This window comes from Wolffia australiana, chromosome 12 (genome assembly GCF_029677425.1).
Source record: "Wolffia australiana isolate 7733 chromosome 12, ASM2967742v1".
NCBI classification, from domain to species: domain Eukaryota; kingdom Viridiplantae; phylum Streptophyta; class Magnoliopsida; order Alismatales; family Araceae; genus Wolffia; species Wolffia australiana.
In genome coordinates, this window is record NC_135846.1 from 6876660 (window position 1) to 6901333 (window position 24674).

General features: G+C 39.3%; 1 protein-coding gene across 10 annotated transcripts; it reads left to right on the plus strand.

The window, feature by feature from the left end:
• The first annotated feature begins 1780 nt into the window (after positions 1-1780).
• On the plus strand, positions 1781-20793 carry LOC144710027 (Major Facilitator Superfamily with SPX (SYG1/Pho81/XPR1) domain-containing protein). 10 transcript variants are annotated; one of them, XM_078583683.1, is made up of 13 exons: positions 1781-1906; positions 2967-3044; positions 3465-3539; positions 5011-5093; positions 6115-6235; positions 7855-8166; positions 8274-8378; positions 8449-8903; positions 9219-9520; positions 13181-13365; positions 14031-14221; positions 19337-19470; positions 20334-20793. In XM_078583683.1, the coding sequence occupies exons 5-13, from the start codon at positions 6137-6139 to the stop codon at positions 20570-20572; spliced, it is 2022 nt and encodes a 673-aa protein (XP_078439809.1). In that variant the 5' UTR covers positions 1781-1906; positions 2967-3044; positions 3465-3539; positions 5011-5093; positions 6115-6136; the 3' UTR covers positions 20573-20793. The 10 variants fall into 10 exon arrangements, with proteins under 10 accessions (XP_078439809.1, XP_078439802.1, XP_078439808.1 ...); XM_078583676.1 differs by lacking the exon at positions 5011-5093; XM_078583681.1 differs by lacking the exon at positions 5011-5093 and having other exon boundaries at positions 1825-1906; positions 2976-3044.
• Positions 20794-24674: the final 3881 nt, after the last annotated feature.

Genomic DNA, 24674 nt, shown 5'->3' on the forward strand with positions numbered 1-24674 from the left:
GTCAGCTGGTTTGTAAAACCTAGAATTTATTCTAGAATAAAACCTAGAAGTTTTATTTTTCGCATGCCTATTTATCAAAAGTTGAGTTTTCATAAAATGTCTTGTAAAATTACCTTCCCTGGTCTTACAAGGCCCCAGTAGGACCCACCTCAATTTTCTCCTGACTCCTCACGGCCCACAGCATGTGACTTTCTCCCCCAAAGATAATCTAATATAACATACAATTATAAACATTTGTTTATTTTACAAGTTGTCCTTATCTGAAGAGTAAGTGAGTAAACATATATCATATATAATACATTCTGGAGAGTGAGTGAGTGAGTGAGTGAGTGATCGTGTGTGTGTGTGATATATAGTATATATACAGAGATAGATATATAGACAGATATATATATATAGAGAGATAGATAGATAGATGGCTAGATTAGAAAGATTACATGGGGTTGCTGTAGGGTAATTTTAGATGGAGAAGTCCCTGGAAACGTTTATCAACAAAAATAATTAGTGGGTTTTATGTGCCATCGAATAAGCTGGTGATACTCTGTGGATTTTATCAGCTGGTCATCCTTTTTCCGAGAAAAGACAAAAAGAGGCTGCATTTTTTGCCTTTAGAGATAGATTTATGTCTATCTACTATACATGGAGTGCGTCGCTGGTGAAAAATCCACTAGAGAGAGAGGAAGAGATAAAGAGTGAAAGAGATATGACAATCACATGGAATACCTGTTGGATAACGAATCCACAAGGTTTTTCTTGTCTGCAACATAATTTTGAAATCTATGAGATCTTCCCATTCTTTTAAATATATATATATGACAATCACATGGACTGCCTGTTGGATAAAGAATCCACAGATTTTTCTTGTCTGCTACATGATTTTAAAATCTATAAGATCTTCCCATTCACTTATAAATAGAGATATATATATGGATAGATTGATGGATATAGATAAATAGATAGATAATCACACTGGGTGCATGTTGGATAAAGAATCCACAAGGTTTTTCTTATCTGATTCATGATTTTGAAATCTATGAGATTTTTCCATTTCATTTGAAAATAGAGATATATCGAGAGAGAAAGATACTCACATGGGGTATCTGTTGGATGAAGGATCCAGAAGGTATTTCTTGTCTGCTTCATGATTTTGAAATCTATGAGATCATCCCATTCGTTTAGAAATAGAGAGAGATAGATAGTCACATGGAGTACCTGTTGGATAAAGAATCCACAAATTTTTTCTTGGCTGCGACATGAATGTAAAGTCTATGAGATCTTCCCATGATCCCATTCTTTTAAAAATAGAGGGAGAATGAGAGATAGATAGATAGAGAGATAGATAGATAGAGAGATAGATAGATAGATAAATAGATAGATAGATAGATAGATAGATAGATAGATAGATAGATAGATAAATAGATAGATAGATAGATAGATGGAGATAAATAGAGAGAGAGAGGCATCCATGCAACGCGTCGGCTTTGTATGTGGCACACACAAACTGTTGGATAACCCTGTGAGATTTCTTATTAGACAAATACATTAATTGTGATCAAAACTCTTTCCTTTTATATTTAGAGATGTCCAATTCCAGAGGCGATAGATGTTCCCCTTTTCCACCCTGAAACGACGTGTCCCATCCCTGTCCGTCGGATCTGGAGATGGACTCGGAAACCAGAGCTTTTAACTTCTGTGGAGATGTTTCTTATAATATCTAATAAAGGACCCTGCAAATAATTGTTTAAGTTTGGGAGGGGCTGACGGGAATTATATTTTAGCAATTATGAATGTAGATGCGGCACTGCAGAGTTTATCGCGCCGCGTGGCTGGCGTCGTCTTCCTCGAACAGCTCCCGCATTTCTCTTTCTCTCCTGCACCGATCGCAGTGGCCGCTTCCAACACTTCGGTATAGCTTTTCTCTCTCTCTGTATCGCTAGGTTTTTCTCTCTCGTTCTCTAGTCGTAGTGTAGTGCATGTCCATCGTCGCGCGGTGGCGATCTTGGCGTCGTTCGAGGTGCTAGTTTTGGAATTTCAAGGTAGAAGATGCAAGTGAGAATTGCGTTTCCTTGCTGAATTTTAGTTTATTATCTTCCACTTTGTTGATCGGTTCCCGCGGTGGCGATCTTGGCGTCGTTCGATGTGCTAGTTTTTGAATTTCAAGGTAGAAGTTGCAAGTGAGAATGGCGTTTCCTTGTCGAATTTTAGTTTCTTATCTTCCTCTTTGTTGATCGGTTCCCGCGGTGGCGATCTTGGCGTCGTTCGATGTGCTAGTTTTGGAATTTCAAGGTGGAAGATCCAAGTGAGAGTTGCGTTTCCATGGCGAATTTTAGTTCCTTATCTTGCTCGTTGTCGAACGGTTCGCACTGGTGACGTGGCGTTGTGATTTTTGTGTGGCTGTCTCTTGTTTTGTGCTTTGTTGCCTGATTCCCCGTCTTTTTATGCATCCGGTATTCACAATTCAACTTCCGAAACTTCGATCGTGTCGAATTACTGAGTTTTAATTCGGAAAAGGTTGAAGTAAAGACAGAGATTGAAAGTCGATAGTTTGCCTTGTGGTTTTTATGTGGCCATTGTTTGTTTTGGGCTCTGGTACCGGATTCTCCGTCTTTTTATGCGTCCGGTGTTCACAATTCAGATTCTGAAACTTCGATCGCGTCGAATTGATGAATTTCAATTCGGAAAAGAGAGAGATAAAAAGTCGATAGTTTGTATTTTTTTGTGTGGCCATTGCTTATTTTGTGATCTGGTGTCGAATTTTCCGTCTTTTTATGCATCCGTTGTTCACAATTCAGATTCTGAAACTTCGGTCGTATCAAATTAATGAGTTTTAATTTGGAAAAAGAGAGAGAGACTAAAAGTCAATACGGAGAAAGTTTCATGGACGATGCCTGAAAGGCGATCCTCATCTCTTTATTTTTTATGGCACTTGATATTGTTTCTCATTGAATGCCGGAAATGGCTGGCAGAGGTGACAGTGATGCAGGAGAAGCCATAGATTGCTCTCTCGAGGTATCTCCACAAGGTGTACGCAAGCTTCGTTGAAGGTAATGATGGCCTCATCTCTCTTCTAGTGTAGATGATTTTTTGGCCTTTTTTTCGGATCAAGCTTTCTGCTTTCTTAATTGTTGCATAGTTTTGTATTTATCTTAGAAACATGAGGTAAATATGGTTTATATCTCGATTTTTACTTCACTTACTGTTGGTAATTTTGCCTTGAGATAATCATACGTGTTATGCCAAAATTGCCTTACAAAGCATTCAGCTGCCATACTAAGTCACTTCAATTAGTTCTCGGATAGCCATACCCAACAGCAATATTGACATTTTGATAACCTGCGAGACATGGAATCTCTCCGTTCTTGGAATGTTCATTATTAGTTTTATTTTTTTGTATTTTATTGAATTGCTCATGATGTCGAAGATATTTCTTTTCATAAGTCTGATAGACATTAGTTTGGTTCTAGATTTGGTTCCTCATCAGAAAAAATGGTTCAATTTGCGAAGAAGTTGAAAGCTGATCAAATTGAGGAATGGAAAGGGTAATGGCACCAACTTTTTTTATTGCATTTCATACTCAGTGTAAAACATCCTCCTGTCCGGTATTTCAGTAAGTGAATTTTTAGGATGATAGCTTGATGTGGTAATTGTTAGCTTCGAAATCCTTTATTTTTTATTTTTAAAAAATTTTAATTTTAATTTTTTTAAAAATCAATTTTTAATTTGTTTAATTTTTTATCTTTAATTTTATTTTATATTTTTATTTAGATTTTAAAATTTTTCATATACTTTCTGGAACGAAGCTGCCATCTGCTTTCTGGAAATTCTTAGTTTCAGAATGAAAAGTTATCCGCTCCTGCTCATAAACTCGCTTTAGCTTGTGCTGAAGAAGACCTCCTTTCTCGGCAGACCAATAATCAGTTCACATATTCCAATGCCTTTGATGAAATTGTGACTCGTATTGGAGCCAGTCATGTAGGATTGGACTGCTCCTTCATTCCTGTAGTGGAATGAGGACATATTTTATGGAGAGCACATTTATAAAAAGTGGTTTGTCACAGTGCAAAGCCACTTCTGCTTCTATCCTTGTTGTGGTTTATTTAGATCTGGTGCAATTGACCTTAATTTTTTTTTTGAACTATAATCGACCTTAAATAGACGGCCCCTCAATGTTCATTGGCTGTAGTATTCAAATGTGAAGATCATACATTATTAATGGGGCACATTTTTTCTGACTAGTTTGAAAAAAGAGAGGATTTCAGTAATTTGGATGTCGTAGATATATTGATCTCAATATTGTGGTTCCTCATTAATGTGTGAGGCTTTCTACTACAAAGGGCTTTTCCGAGGGAAAATCTGTTGGTTGTGAAGTTACTTCCCACCAGAATATAAAATTAGGTACTTGAGTTATTTGGACATTTCCCAACCTATATCTCACTGTCGGCAGCATCATAATATGGTGTCAGCTGCCAGCTAGTTGACCAAGAAAGTATAAGGTCCATTTCTAAGTGAGATTGGTTTAAATACTGGTTATGATGGTAATGGCTTGGCCCATTAGAAATTAAAACCAAGGGAACAACTAGTGATCTGCATTATACGTTCTCAGATTCGCATAGATATACAAGTAAAATAAAGGAATCAGAAAGGATAAAGATAGTACAATGATGAAAATTAAGATCTTAGATATTCCATGAATATCTAACACTCCCCTGCCAAGTTGGGTATGGATGCTAGACATGCCCGATTTGGACATCAATTCATATAAAATCCCAGTCCTGGTAGGCCTTTGTTAATATGTCTCTCATCTGCTCAGAAGATCCAACAAATGGACTCTATTGTACAAATCAGGAACTTCAATCTTCTCTTTGATACAGTGACAGTCTATCTCAATGTTTATTGTTATTTTATGTTGCCTAGAATAATTAGTCATGGATATTCCTGATTGGTACAATAGAGTGTGGTACATCATGATGGACACACTCCGATTTCTGACACTAGCCTTCTTTTACACAGTCCGTTATAGATCCTGTAAGCCATTGATGAAAATTTGGCTTCTGCTTCAGATGGAGAGGCTACCTTTACTTCTTACATGCCAGGTAATCGAATTCCCGCCAATAAAGGAGCAATAATCAGAGGTTTTCTTTTGTCAATGGCTGATACTACATAATAAACATCTGTATACATCCCAACATCGAGCTTTCCTAGGTTTGTATGACATTATAATTGGTCCTTACTCTGTTTCAACATGCCCAAACCCGATGGGTGAAAAGCTTTTGGAGGGGAAACCTTCCAGAGAGAGGGAGGAAGAAATTTTGGAGGTCTTGAACCTGCCAGATGGAGCAGGGCGTCTTCTAGCCTTATGCAGGTTGGGAGATACAGAAAATAAGCACAATACTTCTTAGCCAAACCCTAATCGTCCTTGCAGGGTACTTATAGCCAAAATAGAAAGAAAGGGAAAGAAATAGGGTTCATGGGCCTTTTTGCTTGGCCCAGCCCAACAATTACTGTAGTTCAATCCGGTGGGCGCCGGCAAGCTCCTCTGCCTTCTTTCTGATAAGTCCACCAAAAGATCTTATGAATAGGCTGCCAGGAAATATACCTCTCTAGGCCCAATACGCCCGCAGCATATTATACATAAATTTCTTCAAGAAAGGCATATTCTATATGAATTTGAGCATGGCTCAAGTATATTAGTTTCCCCATCAACCTCCAGATGGAATCAATATTGAACGCAAACTGAGTAGGAATGCCCTCCTGACGATGATGGAGAATCTCCGACTTCTGCCAACTGTAGTTATCTTGAAAAGTGTCCCCTCTGGTAGCTCCACCTTTAGTTATATCAAGAGGCTCCCGCCCAGCCTTATTCGAAGACGGCACATGTGGCTTCAGGTTGCACGTGCGGGATGACGTCACCTCCTATTAGCCTCATGATAGGTCCTTGGAGGGACCTTGTATCAAATCATCAGGATCATTGGAGCAGTACTCAATTTGATGTGTCTTTTTGAATGTTTATGCCTCTAATGATAATTTTGAATTTATGTTAAACCCTGTTTTGGTGTGTTTCATATCTTTGAGAGTGTGCCAAATCATTTAAGATTGGAAACATATTTTCTTCAGATTCTATATTAATTACAAGCTGATGAAGAAGAAAGTGAAGCAATATTCTCAACAATTAAAAGTTGGGGCTCTAGATCGTCGGCATGTTGTAAAGGAGTTCTCCAGGATTTTAGATGATCAGGTATTTGATGTTTTAATATCTCTCCTTTTTACTTCACATGCATCATTTATTTCAGTGCAACGAAAGCTCAAAGGCATTAGTATAAGCCCTTTTTGCTGTTATAATTCAACTTAATCCACATTTGATATTCTTAATTTTTCTCATCTCACTTAGTTGTCGGGTCTTTTTTTTTTTTGAAGAAAGATAGGAGAGATCACACAAAGTACATAGATAGCCAATACTGTCGGCCCGTGCCCTTGTAATGGGTCTTTAAACCATGCAGAGGTAAAACACGTCATTGTGTGTACAACATCGTCCGTTGACGCTTCACGTTTGTTGATGATGACTTCATTCCTTTGGAGCCATAATTCCCAGAGTACTTTGAAGGGTCGTCCATGGCCCTCTCGCCCCCTGCATATACTGCCTTGTATAGAGTCCCAAAAGGCCTCTGAGGAGACATCCACCCCCGGGATCAGCTGACGGGTCCACATGACTTGGCCAAATGAGCACTCAAAAAATAGATGGCCACAGTCTTCTTCGCCGCTTGTGCACGAAGCACACTCTGTCGAGGCGTTTGGGAGCCATGTCTTCCTGGTGAGCTTCGTCGAAGCAGAAGCCAACAGAAAAATCTCACCTTAAAGAGGAGCTTTTGTCTCCATATGATGTGACACCTGTGGAGGATCCTCGGTTCTTCCGCTATATGGCTGCCGCAAAGTCTTGCATATGCATCTCGAACAGAGTAGGGTGTGCCTATCCACTCCCGCCTGTCCTGTGTTCCTCCCAGGGGGCGTAGGTGGATCAAGGTCATGTTCAAGGTTCAAGGTCTTATTTGAAAATGTTATTATTGATATTATGTGAGAGGTTAGAGAGTTTGTTTCCTTCTGGATAAACTTGGTTCTTAACTCTTCAATTTGCTTCCTTATTGGGTAACTTGGTTCTGCATTTCGTGAAAAATGTAAAAGAAATCATTATTAAATTCCTTGTGCATAAGTCATTTCTCTTCCTGATATTTTTTTCTGATCCACACCTACTAGTTTGTGCAAGGTTGCAAGTCATTAAGGTTTGGGAAGGAACGATGTTCAGTCATCCATTATGGGGCTTGTGGTTTAGTTCTGTTCCTGTCTAAAGAGTTGGACAGAATGGATGACAAATCGGATGGAGGGACGATTGTAAAATTGATTATTTTAGGAGAGTTTAATGACATGATGGAACTGGATCCAATTCTGTTTTTTTTATTGACAGATTGGGTTACGGCTCATTCAATTTGTCATCTGTCCACAAACTTTACTAGTCAGTAATATCCAGCTGAAGTGAATATTTTAGAAAACATTTATCTTTTGTCAAAAAAAGAGTTTGTGATAACATTATTGAATTGCATAGCATCAAGATGACATTGACGATTATTGTGAGGGGCACTTAGGTTTTTGGATATTTTATAAGCTTTTCGTGGCGTGTTTACTTTTCTATGAATGAAAAGAATACCTTGGCTTGATTGTGTTATACATATCATGGGGAGTTTTGTTGCCCTAAAATGGAACTGGGAATTTATTTGACAAGGACATCTCTTTTTGGTCTAAGCTTTAGTGACTAGGCAAGCCATTGAACATCCCAAGAAAATGACTTATGCCCTTTTATTTCAGATTGAGAAAATTGTTCTTTTTATGCTGGAGCAACAAGGGATCCTTGCAAGCAGAATCAAAAAATTGGGAGATTATGGTGAAGTTCTTTTACAGGAGCCGGAAATATCTAAGATTTGTGAACTACGAGAAGCATACACAGATGTGGGTCAAGATCTTTTGAAGTTGCTGAAATTTGTCGATATTAATGCTACGGGCATCCGAAAAATTCTGAAGAAATTCGACAAAAGGTTTGGCTACAGATTCACAGATTACTTTGTGGCAACCCGAGCAAACCACCCATACTCACAGCTACAGCAAGTATTCAAACATGTGGTAATGCTTCTTTTACTTTACTTACATCATATAATTCACTTGTTGTTTAGTACGTGAGTCTTCTATTTGGCCCTCCCATTTTTTGCATTTTTACTGTGAAACTTCAGGGAATAGGAGCTGTAGTTGGGGCCTTATCTCGTAACTTAGCAGATCTTCAGGATCGTCAGGGAAGCTATCTTTCGATTTATGATCAGCCGTCTGTAGTTCCTAAGGTAACCTGTGGACCAAAATTTTCATTATATGTTTTATTTACATTAATGTTATGCTTTATTTTAATTTTAGGATCCTATAATTGACTCCATACAAGTGGCTGTAGATAAGGTGACACATACAACAAGTTTGATTCAGTTTTTAGGGCAGCATGCTCTTATCATCCAGGAAGAACTTCCGATTTCAGCGGAAGAACAGATTGACGATCAAAGATATCACTTTATGTCTCTTCTTTTGAACTTGGTCAACACTTTCCTGTACATGGTGAATACTTATATTATTGTGCCTACGGCTGATGACTATGCTGTGAGCCTTGGAGCAGCAGCTACTGTCTGTGGTGTAATCATTGGGTCAATGGCAGTAGCTCAATTGTTCTCGTCTGTTTACTTCAGTGCTTGGTCAAACAAGTCGTACTTCAGACCTCTTGTTTTCAGCAGCATTGTTCTTTTTCTGGGGAATATCCTATATGCTGTGGCATTTGATCTCAATTCAATTGCAATTCTTCTTATTGGTCGCGTGTTATGTGGGTGAGTCTTATTTTACTTGTTTGTGAATATGCAAAGCTATCTACTTCCTCCATTTAAGACTTCATAGAATATACAAAAGAACCCTGGTTCCAGAACCCATCTTTTATTCCTTTTTTGTGGTAATGATATTAAATAAAAGATTGGATAATAAAGGCAATGTAACTTAGTTTTTATTTAAGAAGATATTAAATTCGTGATTCCTTTTTCATGTGACATAGTTTTTATTTTTGATGCTATCCTTGACCCATAATCCACATAAACATCTTTCCAAATTGATAGTATGCCGCTTATTTTTATTGATTTATGACTTGGCAGTTTAGGATCAGCAAGAGCAGTCAACAGGAGATACATTAGTGATTGTGTTCCTCTTAAAATACGTATGCAAGCGTCAGCAGGTTTTGTCAGTGCAAGTGCTCTGGGAATGGCATGTGGTCCTGCACTCGCTGGATTGCTTCAAACCAATTTCAAAATTGCTTCCCTGACATTCAATGTAACCACACTGCCTGGATGGCTTATGGCCATTGCATGGCTCAGTTATTTGGTTTGGTTGTGGATTTCTTTTAGGGAGCCTATCCCTCATGTCGATGTTATCCCTAACCAAGTTCAAAACAACTCAGGTAATGTGTTTTCTACTGGTAAAACCTAATTGTTTCAGCCTTCCCTTCTTAAAATTAGGGGTTATTTCCGAAAATGTCATTTCCTGTTCTCTCAAATGGACTATTCATATGATAACGAATTTCAGAGAACGAACTGTGCTATTTGCTATTATAGCTAGATGAACTTCAATGGTCATTACGGCTTTGAGAAAAAAGGGAACTATTTGTATTATGTGTGAAAGTGGAGTTGAAGTACAATTAAAAAGGCAGAGGCGGTGGAAGACACGTAGATTTAACCAAAAAAAAACATTTCATTACTCGCAAAAGGAAAGAATATATGCAGGCACAGTTACTACAGTCAATTATGATGGTAATATATAACTGATAACACTTCCCTTCTGGCTGAGAAATAATATCCTTCACTCCCAGCTTGGGCACTAGAAGCGCATGCTGGTCCATAGGAAGAACTTTAGTCAGGAGATCTGCAACTGTTGCTTTGTAGGCAATTTCAAGAATCTTTGCCTCCAGCTTTTTCTTTGGTGAGATGGTTGTCAATCTCAACATTTTTGGTCCTTTCATGTTGAACAGGATCATGGGTAAGGCTAATGGCAGGTTTATCACCTCAAATTGGCTGGGCCCAGAGTGTTGAACGCCTAATTCCTGGAGGATACCCTGAATCCAGAGAACTTCACTGATCCCTTGTGTGAGAGCTCTAAATTCTGCTTCTGTACTAGAGCGAGAAACAACATTTTTCTGCTTGCTTCTCCAGGTAACAAGGTTGTAACGTAGAAGGGAGCAACATTTTTCATGCAAGCCAGCATTATCAGAATCAGTATAAATTTCTAGAGCCAAAGGTTTACACCACTGGAAATTGAGGCCAAGCCCGATTGTCCCCTTCAAGTACTGGAGCATTCTGTGCACAGCCTGCAAGTGAGAAAGTTTCTGTTGATGCATAAATTGGCTAACAATACTGACAGAGTAGGAGATATCCAGACGGGTGCGAGCGAGATAGATTAGGTTATGAATCAGGCATTTATAGTGCCAGAAATAGGTTTCCAAGAGAGAGAGAGAGAGAGAGAGAGAGAGAGAGAGAGAGAGAGAGAGAGAGAGAGAGATGCAGAGAAAGGGAAGACAAGTATTCTTTTAGGGCAAAAATAACTAATCTACTATTAACATTAGACTTGACCTATATATAGGTACATGGTCCGACGGATAGTTTACACTGAAGGAGATATCACGTGGCAGACACGTGGTAGATACGTCATAACAGATAGGACAATGGATCAGTATCGGGTTTAGTTTCATCAAAGTTAAGGTATCAATTTACATATATAGAGGTGACCTGATTTGTCTGATAAATCGTAAATATATTTCTGTTGGGAGAGAGTGATACCACAGGTCGAATGGGACACCTCGATGCCAAAAAATATTTAATGGGGCCTAAGTTCTTAATATCAAGCTGGGAATGAAGATGCTGACCCATTTTAGTGATTCCAAGGGAATCATTTCCAGCAATTATAATGTCATCTGCGTATACAATAAGGATGAATACATTCCCAGGCAAGGTAGGTTGATAAAAAGAGTATGAACGCTACTGCAGTGGTGATAGTCAGGCGTTCGCATGGCTTGAGTTAATTTCTCGAACCAGGCTCGAAGAGATTGTATCAGACCATATAGTGCCTTTATCAAATGACAAACTTGTCCTGTGGATGTATCCTATCCAGGAGGTGGCTTCATATAAACCTCCTTGATTAAGTCACCATGTTAAAAAATGTTTTTTACGTCAACCTGTTATAGTTCCCAATGTTGATGAGTCTCTAAAGAGATGAGAATTCTGACAATGTTTGTCTTGGCAACGGGGATGTTAGTTTGGGAGAAATAGAGAGATGTTGAGGAGAGGAGAAGCTCCAGCCAAGGGCGGCACCTGAGACAAAGTCTTGTAGACAAAAAGAACAAAACAAAGAAGTGTACTCTTGATGGCTAGGGCTTGGGGCCTTTTAAGAGGCCCCATTACAAGGTCCCACGTGTGAGTCACTTAAAGGCTCACACGTGGGATTTTACTTAAGTGAAATTCGAATAAAAAGGAAGAACTCCCACGTGGGCCACTTATAGAACGTGGCCCACTCACAATGGAGAAAGAAATAAAGTGAAAAAAGAGAAAGAGAGAGAGAGAGAGAGAGAGAGAGAGCCTCGGTTCAACAGGGGAGAAGTTTCCACATAGTCAATGACATATTTTTTGGTGCATCTGATATGACGAAATCAAAATTCTGGTATCACGACCAAAGAAAGGTAACAAACATGGTTTATCTCAATGTAGTTCATCTGCGCGTCTTGCTTTCCTGCCATTCCGATATTTGTTGAATGACCTCTTGCTATGCCCGAGATCAAGAACTCCGAAAGCCTTCATCCCCCTCGAGCGCTAGGGGAATGCAGCCTTGCTCCCAGAGAACGCCTGACTTCCCCAATTCTTGAATCAGCATCCAAAAGCTCATTTTCCCCCTCCCACTCAGGCCCGAATATTCTCTTATTCCAAGCCATTTCTCCTTACTGGGCCTGTGTTGGCCCATCTTAATGGGCCGGTCCATCGCCCTTTATTCCTATGTCATCACATGTGGCCTCACTCGTGATGACCTTCTACAATTCTCTACGTTTTTGGCCTAGGGTCAACTGCTACTTGACCCTCATGCTGAACCCACATTGACCATTGCCTTCTCGTTATACGCCTGACTTTTTCGGCCCCTTCTTCGATCTCTCTTATATTCAATGTTTAAGTATGTATCATTCCCTTCCCATTGACTACCACCTTGTAGGTGGATCACTGAAACTGGCTCCCAGGATCCATCTGTAGTCTGTAGGCCTTTCCATCTGATTAAGCATTCTACCACTCCTGACTTTTCTCTGGGCATTCAGTACTTTTTCTGGTTGTAGCTGCCATTCCAACTCAAGAGATAGTTCAGGCAGAATTTCTTGTGCAGTCTCTGTCAGACCGAATGCTTTCTTCATCTATGAGATATGTGGATCACCGGGTGCAAAGAGCATCTTTCCGGTAGCTCTAACTGGCAGGCCACTCCACTCACCTTCTTGACCACTGTGAACGCTCCAGAATTTTTGGAATAATTTCTCATTTATCCTTTTTTGCCAACGATTTCATCCAATAAGGCCTTCATCACAGGTAGACTTTTTTGCCAACACAGCTAGAGATCACACCAGTGGCGATCTGCTTTTTTTCATTTAAGTCTTCCTAATGGAGTCAGGTATGTGAGCTCTCTCCAATAGAAGGCTGTCTACATACGCAATATGGCTCGATGGTGATCCATAACGGAGAAATTGGTGGGGAGTCCGCCCATATAGGACCTGAAATGGTGTAGACTTCAAGGGCAACTGAAACGAATAAATCATATTTAATGCTTTACAAACAACTTGATGGTTCTTCATTGATAGACTTAACTCAGCCAAAGGACAGTCTTCGATATGTTTATAGCAAAGTATCAGAATGTCACTAATCATTGAAGAAAATATCAAAATTTCTCTGTTTTGTTCTATGCTTTACAAACTTGAATATATTTTTCATAAAATTTGCATCACCGATTGTTGTGTATCCGTATTGTACTGTGTTATGCATGAGTGAAGATATTAATGCGTTCTATGGGCATTCAATCATAAAATGTTGGATATTTCTAGGAGATGTCGAGGGTGGCCAAGTGGAGGAAAATCTTGTGCAACCTTTACTTCTAACGTTGGAGCAGAAGCACGATGATGCCGACGAGGATGCAGATTTCGAAAACCATCAAGAAAAATATGTGCTTTCACACGGCCCTGCCAATTCTATTCGATCCGCTTATAGATTGCTCACTCCATCTGTAAAGGTTTGGTTGCTTTCCCAATTTCTTCAATTTTTTTAGAAAACCACATCCTTTTTAATTCGTAGTGATGGCATGGATTACAATGACTAAGAATGATCTTTTCTCTATGGGTGGTATTCTTCCCTGAAATGAATCTCCATGAGACTACCAGTGTTAGTTTTTTTTCTTTGTACAGCCTTAATGATGAATTTAACTAACGGATGATAAATTCAACTCATCGTGAGCCTTGTGTTGCTTCTTTGATCAACCACAATAATGATGAAGAATTCAAATGATGGAGGATGATGACGACGAAAACCCCTGGAAACAGGATAACGGTGATGACGACATGATTAAATGCTCTATCTTAGCTTGGAAACTGATGGATGACTATGAGGGTTCATCAACCAATGGATGGTGATAATGATGATGATTCATTATTGACTGATGGAAGACAACGACGATGAGGAATTATGATCATCATCGTCCACCTGAAATTGTCTTTATTGACGCCAAGCCTCACCATCTATTAAATTACAAAGACACAGCGTGCCTTTGACATCCCTGATGGATAACGTCAAATTAATTTCAGAATAGTGAATCACGTGGGATTTCTCACAATAATAATTTGGTTTCAGATTGTTATCATTTTCATAGGATTTGACTTTCTTCTGACCTTTTTCTTCCAGGTACAACTACTGATTTATTTCATGCTGAAATATGCCATGGAGATTCTGCTGTCAGAGTCCAGCGTCGTCACACTTTACTACTTTGAATGGAAGACCAGTGCGGTAGCCATCTTTCTCGCATGCCTTGGGTTAACTGTTCTCCCCGTCAACATCATCGTTGGCAGCTACATCAGCAACATGTTTGAGGACAGGTACCTGTTTTATAACTGCTGAATTATTTTATAGCATGTTGCCATGGTTTAATCAGTTCAGCTAAATGTAATTATATTAGTTATACTCTATGACTTGGCCCTTTAAATTCTTCTTTGCATGAGACTGTGGTTTAATTTTATTAGCAAAATCTGATTATATTAATTTTACTCCATTACTTCTGTCTTTTAATAAAGTTAGAAGATTTTGATTAAATTTGTTACACTTGTTGATGCCTGCTCTTTACAATTTTATTGGCCTGAGATCGTAGTAATATTTGTAGTACTCAGCCTCAAATTTTCCCACTCAGCCCCTTTTCCTCAATCTGATTGTCACTTATCTTCGCATAAACACCCTAGACAAAAAGGGGGGTAACGCCCACTTCTAATCATCTTGTGCCCCGTTGTCACGCGGTCAAATCCGTAGCTAAGAACAATGCTCAGATCAAACGCATGCTGGCCTCAATGCTGGGGCAGAAACGCTAAGCAGTCTTTGCTTGTGCAGCGAAAGTCTCTTGAGATAGCTTTAGATTGCTTGGAGGATAAGGAGAGAAAGTAGGGCTAGGCCCCATACATAAATTGGGACATTGCATTATAAGGAACAAGATTACATCGCAGGTCATAGCCATTAAATGGGGGAAGACCAGGGATGATACTAAAGTAACGATTCGAGGCACAAAGTGCACTTAGGTAGTGGCGCTCCTGCGCCTTGAGGCTCACAGCCCCGCGTGCGCGCCTGCCGACTCCGCCGCCACAAGAGTGGCCCTGGGCCTGGTGCTGTGCGCCTGTGAGTCATGGCTCCCAGCACACCCGCCAGTCTGGCCTAGCCTTGACGCTCCACCTGCCACCAGCACCCGCGCTGAAACCTCCATGCTCAGTCCACAGTGGTGCCGCCGTGCTCAGCGCCAAATGCCATGACGCTGCACACCACCACACTACACGCAAGGACGCTTGGCTCCCTGCAGCCATCTCGGCGCTCTCTGGGCCAATGCCTTAGCTGTCTACCGCCCTGCGCCCCGTGTGCAGCGCATGTGGCCTGCCCTGATCTGCCACGCTTGTGTGCCAACGAGCATGAGCACCTAACTGGCATTGGCTTTAAAGATCAGGGTCGGGTGTTGCCTCCCGTGATGCATGCAGTGTCCACAATTGCGGACTCGATCTCCAATTTTGAGTCCATGTATACGGAAAGAATCCTTCACAATAGATTCCACATGCCATCCCAAGAATCCCAAACTATGGCCCAAGGGTCATGTGCAAGGGCTAAAAGCAGAAAAGACTCTTAACATAGGATTCCCCTAGTCGACAAATCTTCAAGCCAGTAACAGAATTGTGAGCCATCCCCTAATTTAACGTCGAAGAACTCCCACACTCGAGGGAAGATCTGCCTCAAACCCTACGAAAATGCAAATGCCCTTCTGACCCGAGTGACCCGGCCCTAACCTTGCTGCCTGCCATAGGTGTTCTTCAGGACTCCCAACGTACATCAGATCCGCCTAATTTTTCAACGTACATCAGACGCACTTTGTCAGAAGCGCCAGGTTCATTGTTCAGAATTGCAGAACCCCCCAAACCCCCTAGGTTGACAGGTCTGAAAATCACATCCCAATAGACCAGAGCATCAACCAGCTTCTTTCCAACTTCCGCTGGTAGCTTAAAGACTGAGAGATAGAATATAGGGATCGTAGAGAGGACCGACCACTTTCCTCTCCATCTTTTCGATCACTGACTGCCATTACATGCTTGAAAGCCGACCCCTCATCAGTGGTAGGCCCAAATAGTGCATGGGCAATGTCCCGATTGGCATCCCTAGGCCTCAGAGTATTAGATCACCTCCCCTTGCAATAGTGCAAACCCTAGGAATGTTGATTCATGGTTAATTTGGAGACCTGAAAAAATCGCAAATAGATCCAATAGCATGGGGAGATTCTTAGCTTTCTCCAGGAGCCCTCCACAAAAAATGTGGATCTGCCTAAATAATGTAGCACAGGATATCCTCTGGGAAGCTTGCCCATTGGAAACCCCTCAATAAACCGTGTGAGCAGGTCTTAGTCATACTTATAACAAAGGCATCCATCGCCAAGACTAGCAACAGTGCAAATCTCTGACTTTTTCAGGAAGAATAAGTGTAATCCATTGTGTTAAGAACCCAATCATGATGTATCAAAGGCAGCAGGGGACCAAACAGCCCTCTGCATTGTGGCCCATTAAAAGGGCCAACCCCAACCCAGCCCACTAAGGGTTATGACCCGCGGTGCGCCGTGAGTCATAAGAGAAGGCAAGATCTATCGAGAAGGCAGGAAAGACCCTTACGAGTACTCTGCCTCCTCTTCCCCGTCTTCCCTTGCTGCATCTTCTATACCGGCTCAACCCTAACCCCTCTGTTACTTTCTTTACCCTGTGCTCACCTTCAGGGGTATCGACAGTGCAGACGCGGGCACCCATGGCCACTCAAGTAATCAGTGGCGGCTTCCCCTGGACGACTATTTCTCTCATTAATGTTAAACACCTAGACGACTGTCGGACATTGGTCGATTGGAGAATTCAAGTGTAATCTTGTATGAGCGAGAAGGGGGTTCTATCAAATTGATACTCTCCATTCTGGAATTACCATTCCTGAATTCCTCCAATGTAGTCTTACCTCTGTCTTAAAGGATTCCCAGAACTTGCTAAAGAAAAACATGTGAAAGCCGTTTGTTCCTTGAGCCCCTTCTCCATTAAACCCCTTAATGGTCGGCTGAATCTCGTATGCTGAGAAGGCCCTCACCGGCTGAACCTTGTGTCACCCTGGTTGCACCCCTGACACACCACCTCTAGGAACTTTGTGCCCTTCATTGTAAAACCTCCGATAATGATCTGCTAAAGCTCAACTGACTGCTAGAGTGCCCCTTCTCGGCCCTTTGCACCCACTGCAACCTCATTACCGCTGCCTTCGCCATGGCGCGACAGTTTGTGAGAGGATCCTCCTCCACCGCTCAGTCTTGTCATCCGCTCTCAACCCCCTTCTTGATCACCTCCTCCATGTCGTCTGCAACTGGATTGGCCTCCATTTTCCTCCTGTGACTCGTCCTAGTTTCCTGAGCTGCAACCCCTCAACCTTGCAGATCTGCACTCTTACGCTCTTCACGGAATCCACCCAAGCCTTTACCCCATTGTGTTCCTCAACCCTAACTTTTACCTCTTTGACACCAAGTCTTGCAGCACAGATCCTTCTTTTCAATCGGCTTGCCCACCTGAGGCGTTTTCAGTCTCTAGTCCCTGCGGACCCCTCCAACAGTCTCGTCGCCTTTCCTGCCACCACAGAGAAGGCAGTTCTCCATGGGGTACCATCACTGTCCTTCGGGGGCTCCCCTTCGCCACTACTACCTATGAATGAGGCTACCCTTCTGCCAACAGATGTTCATGCGTCCCTAGTCAGCTGTCAAGTGGAGTGCATAGGAAATTTCTCTTCATTGGCATGCTCATGTCGATATTGAGATTCAGTAATGTCTGCCTCATTGACCCTGACTCCTGTAGAGCTAGATCTGACTAGATGGGTCTGGTTTCGACAACTGCCCCACTTGGGTGTGTTGCATATGCTAGCGGTTGCCTCCCCATGTGCCCCTCCAAAGTCTTGGAAACCTTCGTCTGATGAGCTGCTGAGGATCTTAAAGAATCCCATGCTGTCATCTCCTTTTGCCCACCCCCAAGGATATATCCTTTCTAAGGCTCCCCTTCGGCATCCTTAATCCCATGGAAGTAGCGGCACTGGCGAAGGCAGCCACAAGGACAGACGAATCTTGAAGGTTCGTTCTGGTCCTCGAAGAGTAGGCACAAGTGGCCGCTAGAGGCTCCTGAGGGTCTCCACCTCCAGCACCATGATGTTGGGGTCTATGGACTCTCACCTCCTTGAGAGAAGTTTGCGGAGCCTCCAGAAAGCCTCAATCATAGTTTCCATCGACCTTCAGGAAAGCTCCAAGACTAATGTGATTGGCTTGCCTCCCACTGCCCTGTCAGTCATGCGAACGCATTGCCACTGTACCTCCACATTCTCACTAACTTTATGGTACCATTCGGAAACAGATATATATGCCACCATGGATACCCATCACATGAATAAGGCACCTTATCCAACCTCAAAAAGTCTGCCCAACTCGGCCCTGGGAACTTGGTCAACATACCATGCGTTACCTCCTATTCCCTTGGGAGACCACCCATAACTTCCCCTGCCAGGCAACCCCAGAGGAGGCTGCAGCATGGATCCATGTCCCCCTCCACCGCAGAGTCTGCCAGCGGTACTCGGGACGCCCCCCATCCTTTTCCTGTATTCACGTGGACTCCCTTCCCCTTCTCATGTTGTTTCTCCCTGGGCACAAGAAGTGGCAATGGCCAACACCTCTGCATCTCCTGTGTGCAGTGCCCTGGCGCCAAACATCGGAAGCATGACTCCTCAATTCAGCCTTATTGTGCTACTTTGGTCTTCGCGTGTTCCCCAAGCTCCGCTCAACCTCACATTCAACCACCCCTCCACATCCGTTGTGCTAGAGAAAGGACCAAAGAAACTTTGCCTGATTGCTTGACTCAGCTTTTCCAGGAGCTCACCCATGTTATACAGTGCCACTCCACTGTAATTCTTCTTGACCTGATACCGTGGTTTAATGTTTTGAACATTTTTCTTATTAAAAAAAAAAAACATTATTACCACTCATTGACATCTGTCGTGTAATAAAGCTAGAAGATTTTGATTACATTTGTTACACTAGTTGACGCCTGCCCTTTAAATTGTCTTTGGCCTGAGACTCTGGTCCAATATAATTTTCTAAATTTGATTATATTAATAGTACTTGTCAGCATGTGCTGTTTAATAAAGTAAAAAGACTTTGATTATATTTTTTACACTAGTTGATGCCTGCCCTTTAAATTCTTTTTGGCCTGCGTGGTTTAATAAAGCTTGCCAAATTTGATTATATTAGTACTGATTGACATCTGCTGTTTAGTGAAGTTAGAAGATTTTGATTGCTCATGTTACACTAGTTGATGTCTGCCGCTGAATTTTTTTGTGATTTGAGGCCTTAATAAAATAAGAAGTATTTTAAATCACCTTTGTTCTTATTCTCTTTGTCGCCTGGTTTCTATGCATAGGCAAATTCTGCTGGCGTCTGAGATCATGGTCTGCATAGGCATTCTTCTGAGCTTTCATGTCACCCACCACTACTCGGTGGCGCAGTATGTATCCTCTGGTTTCATCATGTTCGTCGCAGCTGAGGTCCTCGAAGGTACACATAATAAAAAATCTTTTTCTTGGGGTTTATTGACTTTTCGATACTATAAAATATGTGAAAACACTTTTAAAAGTCTCTTATAATTTTTGATGGAATAAAAAAGCATTTGAAATTTTATTACGAGGTGTAAAATTAATTTTGTAAGCATCCGAGAATTACTTTGTACAAACAAATAAAAAAAAGCCTTTTAAGGGTTTAATAGAGTTGTAGCAAATCAATTGTATGAAATATTTTTTGAAAAATTCTACATAATCTCATGAATCTTGTAGGAAAGCTTTTGATAATACTTTAATAATTTTTTAATAGATCGACATTTATAGATATTGTTTTCTTAAGAGTGTCTCGATATTTATATAAAATAGTTTGTCAAGAGTTACTGGTTTTTTTATTAGAATAAAAATTAAAGATAAAACATTTCATGAAACTTTAATTTATGTTCGTACGACACCATACAGACATGTTTTTTGATGAGTCTACTAATTTTTATGAAACAAAATGTATTTGAAGCTGTTTTGAGGTTTTTGTTTCTTCTAGTTGAATAAAGTGCTTGAAAGACTAATTAATTTTTTTAAAAGAGTTCACTGGATTGCGTGACATTTAGCTCGTAACATAAAACGTTTTCCCAAGAGTTTCAAAATAGATTGACGTTTATATAAAACGTTCTGTTAAGAGCTATTTGAGTATTTTATTATAATTTAAAAAAACTGTAAACCCCTTGTAAAATTTTAGATAAGTAATGGAACCAAAGACATTTATAAAAAAAAAACTATTTCAATGTGTATGATAATCGTTTTTTAACTAAAAAAAAAAGCTTCTTTAGAAATTCTAATCTTTTGTCAATATACTTTGATCTAAAGGGGTCAACTTATCACTCCTGTCGCGGGTAATGTCGTCACGGTTGGCCCGTGGGACGTACAATGGGGGGCTGTTATCGACAGAGGCAGGGACCATAGCGAGGGTGGTTGCTGATGGGACAATCACGCTAGCCGGGTACTTAGGCCAGGGAAAGCTCTTAAACACTACTCTGGTTCCTTCCTTGCTTATATGTGTTGCGTCCATCATAGCCACCTGCTTCACCTACAACTCCCTCTACTGAGCTCACCGAGGTCAGTTGTGCGACTTTCTCTCTCAATTTTCTCTATTTTATGCTTATTTTTATATTTATTTAGTCCTGTGTATTTCTTTCTCCGCCCTTGTAATTCTTTGGGCTGGAATGTCTTCTTCGGTGGCGCATTTTTTTTTGAATTTATTTTTTACAGATATTCTGTAATAAAGCATGTTTCTGTTGTTATATTTTGTGTGTTTGATTTGGAATGAGCCTGGTGTGCCTGTTGGATGAATTATTTCTCTCTCTCTCTCTATGTTTTCTTTCTTTCCCGCTTTCACTCTCTTATTCCCTATTGATCCCTCTCTCATTCTTCTACTTTACTCTCCCCACTCTATATCTATTTCTATTTACTCTCCTCCTCTGTTTCTCTTTCCATCTCTCCCTCCCTCTTCCTATTTCTCTCTATGAGTGTACTTATATTCAAAGGCATAATTCATTTGATTCATTTAAAACTGTAAACTACTGGTTCTGGATCTTTTAAGCAGTTATGTATTGAAGTATCCATTAAATATCAGGAAATGTGTGAAAAATTGTGACAAATCAGCAGTTTGATCGCTAGGAACTCAATGTAGTTTTAGTTGAATTTTGCATATTTTTTTCAATCGGTCTATTATTTTTCACAATTTTCCAAATTAAAGCTAGCCCTGAAATAACTTGGAAAAAAACTAAAAACAAAAGTTGGGCGCTCAAGTCATGTTAGCACAGGCAAAAGTAAAAGTTTGGGTTGAAACAGAATAAAGTGTGATAGATGAATCTAAGTTCGAATGTATAATTTCATATCATCAGAGTGAGATAAAATTATAGAGATTCAGGAAAATTCAGGTAAGTAATTGTACAGCTCTGCGATATGCGATCTGTGATATTGTTAGTTGGTGATTTGCCATTTTTCAATCATATCTTGCGCTGTCATTTTTGTGCTTAATAAAATCAAATTAATAGATGTTTGATGGTTGGAAATCTCTCATTCTTATTCTCTAATAGGACCAAAAATATTATCTTACATTAACATGGAAGTAAGTCCCTAATAATTTAATGTCTTTCTTTTAACTTTATACTTCAAAAAACTTTATATGATGGATCTTTCGATAAAAAGGTGTCCGTGTTAAAAAACTTTATATGATGGATCTTTCGATAAAAAGGTGTCTGGAAGAAGTTTCTAACCTTCCAATAATGTCATAGTAAAATTAAAACAAATAAATAAAAACTTTAAGGTCCAACATCTTTTATTGTATTAAATTGATGAAATATTTTTTAATAGCCTTCTAATCTATGAATATATTACATTCATATAAAATAACATTTAAGAGTACGCTAACATTTAAGAGTATGCGTTCGTAGGCCACATTGGATCATCCTCATTGTGGGCTTCACCACATTTGACAGTGACCCACTAGCAGTTAAAGGTTTTTGAAAAGAAAGAAAACTTTATTTAATGTGTGTATAAAATCTATATGTTATCAAATAGTTCCTAAGGTCAAGATAAAGTCTTCATTTTTTCATGTTAAATAAATTAAAAACCTTTTTAAGAATTTTAGAAAAATTTCACTTGTTCAACTCTCCCTTCTCTGTTTTTTTCATACCACTCGTACCTGTACATTGAAGATTTGACTTTTATTATTAAATTGCAATAAATTTATGTTTCATGAGGGAATAAGTATCACATAAATTGAGTGTTTTTTACTAGATTAAAAATAAGGTTTGAGAAGTCAATTGATGTGTCAACAGAAAAACATTGAGAAGTTTTTGGGGGAAAATAGAATAAATTATTTTAATAGCAGCAAAATCATTTTTCCTCAGGGATTATTTCACAAGAACATCCCTAGAAAATTTATATCATTGGTATATCAAATATTTATGCCATAAATAAATGCTGTGTTACTTTATGTATGCAGCATTCTATTGCGAGAAAAATAGGGTCAAAAATTTTAATCTCTGAATAGCCATGCTGACTACAGAAAACGTGTATGTTTAAGTGTAAATGCAGAAAAATGGCATTCTCAATCCTCATCTTTGGTCCCTATTTCAGTCCTTGTGCCAGCATGTTTTGCACTCTGGCCTCAAAGAGCAATCTAAATTTTCGGATGGTCAATTCAATTTAAACGTCTATTTTTAGATCATAGTGTTTCATATTGTCCGAAATGTACATTCCAAGATATAACCCATCTAAAAGAAATAGGAGGGGCATTTTAGAAGCTATCAGATTTTCCATCATGAACCAATGATATTTCTTCGGGATCTGAAATATATGATATATTATTATCAGAGAATGTATTGAGGAATTGATGAATTTGGTAATTTTTTATATGCATGCAACCCCTATATTTGAAGTGGAACAGATTCAAATCCTAAGTCTCCAAATGGCCAAATTTGTAAGCATGTATTTTAATCTTGAATTGACTCTTTCTGTTTATCTCAAGTACCTTCAAATATTTCATTTAGATAAATATCTAGTAGTTAAATTTGCAGTATATTTTTCTATGAACTAAAAAAAAGTGTTCAAGAGATGTCTTATGTGGCGTATTACTATCTGTTGCTCAAGGACTAGTTCATTTTTTGCGCAAATGAGGTTTAGCATGTTTTGAGGAGTCATTATAAGTAGAAAAAAATTTTGTTGATGTATGCAGAAATATATCGCAAAAAATAGGTTTAAAATATTAATCTTTGAATAGATATTAAAGTTTTAAATTTAAAACAGTATTAAATTTAAAATAATTTAAAATTTTATTTTAGAGGTTTATTCTCCTTTCCTTGATAATCTCTCCTGTGGCCCACTAATGAAGTTCTATTGTTGGGCTAAATTTGGCCCAATACTAACCAAGGTATACTCTAGGTAATCCAGTCAAGACATTGAACTTTCTATAAATTTTCAAAGTGATCTGTTAAATTTTCCATGTGATCTGTGATTTCAATTATTTTATGCCCAAAATAAACTAAATGTAAATTTTCCAATAAATATAGTGGGAGTGCACTCATTTTTGCAACTTGCTTCATGGCAGTGCACTTATTCAAGTAGTGACATGAAATTGAGTGATGAATCAAATTTAGAATGTTTGATGTTTGTTGATTTGCTTATGTTTGGAAGTTGAACAACAATCTCAACTATAATATATCTGTGTGGATAGAATATTCATTATCCTATGTTGGTACTGAAAATCATGTGTGTATTTCCATAAACATATCTATTATGAAAAGATTGTTTATCTGGATACCTAAATTTTAGCTGCAGTTTCCTATAGATAGCACGCTAATTATTTGGTTAAAAGTTGAAATATATATGTTCTTCTGCATTAAAATGATTATGTTTTTGTCTTGTCATGCCTAAAATGATTAAATATATTTCAGAGTGATATTATTATTATTATTTTGGATTTTTGGGTATTTCAATGATTTTTTGACATCATATCCTTAAATAAAGTATTTTCTAAATCAGGATGATTTAGTCTATATTGTTCTGACATTAAATCCATATAAATAATAATTTATTACATTATAAAACTTTGAATTTATTTCATGGAAATTATTTTAGAGTCCATGTTGTTATGTTTCCACCCTACTATGTATCACCATTTGAATTGCTAACATGGCAATGAAACGCATTTTTCTGCAATGTTTATTACAGGTAATCATTGTGAAAATATGTCATTATGGCATCGCAAATAACGAAGTCATTATGACCAATCACGAGTTGATGCATATTTTATTTTTTATGCATATGGGTTGATGGAAATATATGTGGCCAGCAAGCCAATCACGCATTCCACATCTTGTTCCATGTTCATTAGTAGAACATATTCATTATAGTGCATGTGTGATGCGTATAATGAAGTCCATAAATACATGATCGAACTTAGTGAATTATGATAAGATCGTAATACGGAGATCACTAGTCTTTAAGCATGTGTTCTAAACATTCCTATTCAAAGGATACGTGAGAAGGACATCCAAGTATCCGGATAGAATAGCACTATCTAGCCTCACTCATATGATGAGTATGGTTGCTCCCGTAGCCATTAGTGTGGAGACACTAAGGATATATAGTGGGTGCTCTTTAGTGGAAAGAGTTCACTGAATTGATCCATATAAATCCCTG

Bases quoted from the DNA above. Each gene is read 5' to 3' on its own strand.
- LOC144710027 (XM_078583676.1), top strand. From the start codon at position 3,487: ATGGTTCAATTTGCGAAGAAGTTGAAAGCTGATCAAATTGAGGAATGG. The intron at 8,379-8,448 runs GTAACCTGTGGA...TTTTAATTTTAG, and splicing joins AGCCGTCTGTAGTTCCTAAG to GATCCTATAATTGACTCCAT. The intron at 13,366-14,030 runs GTTTGGTTGCTT...TTTTTCTTCCAG, and splicing joins TGCTCACTCCATCTGTAAAG to GTACAACTACTGATTTATTT.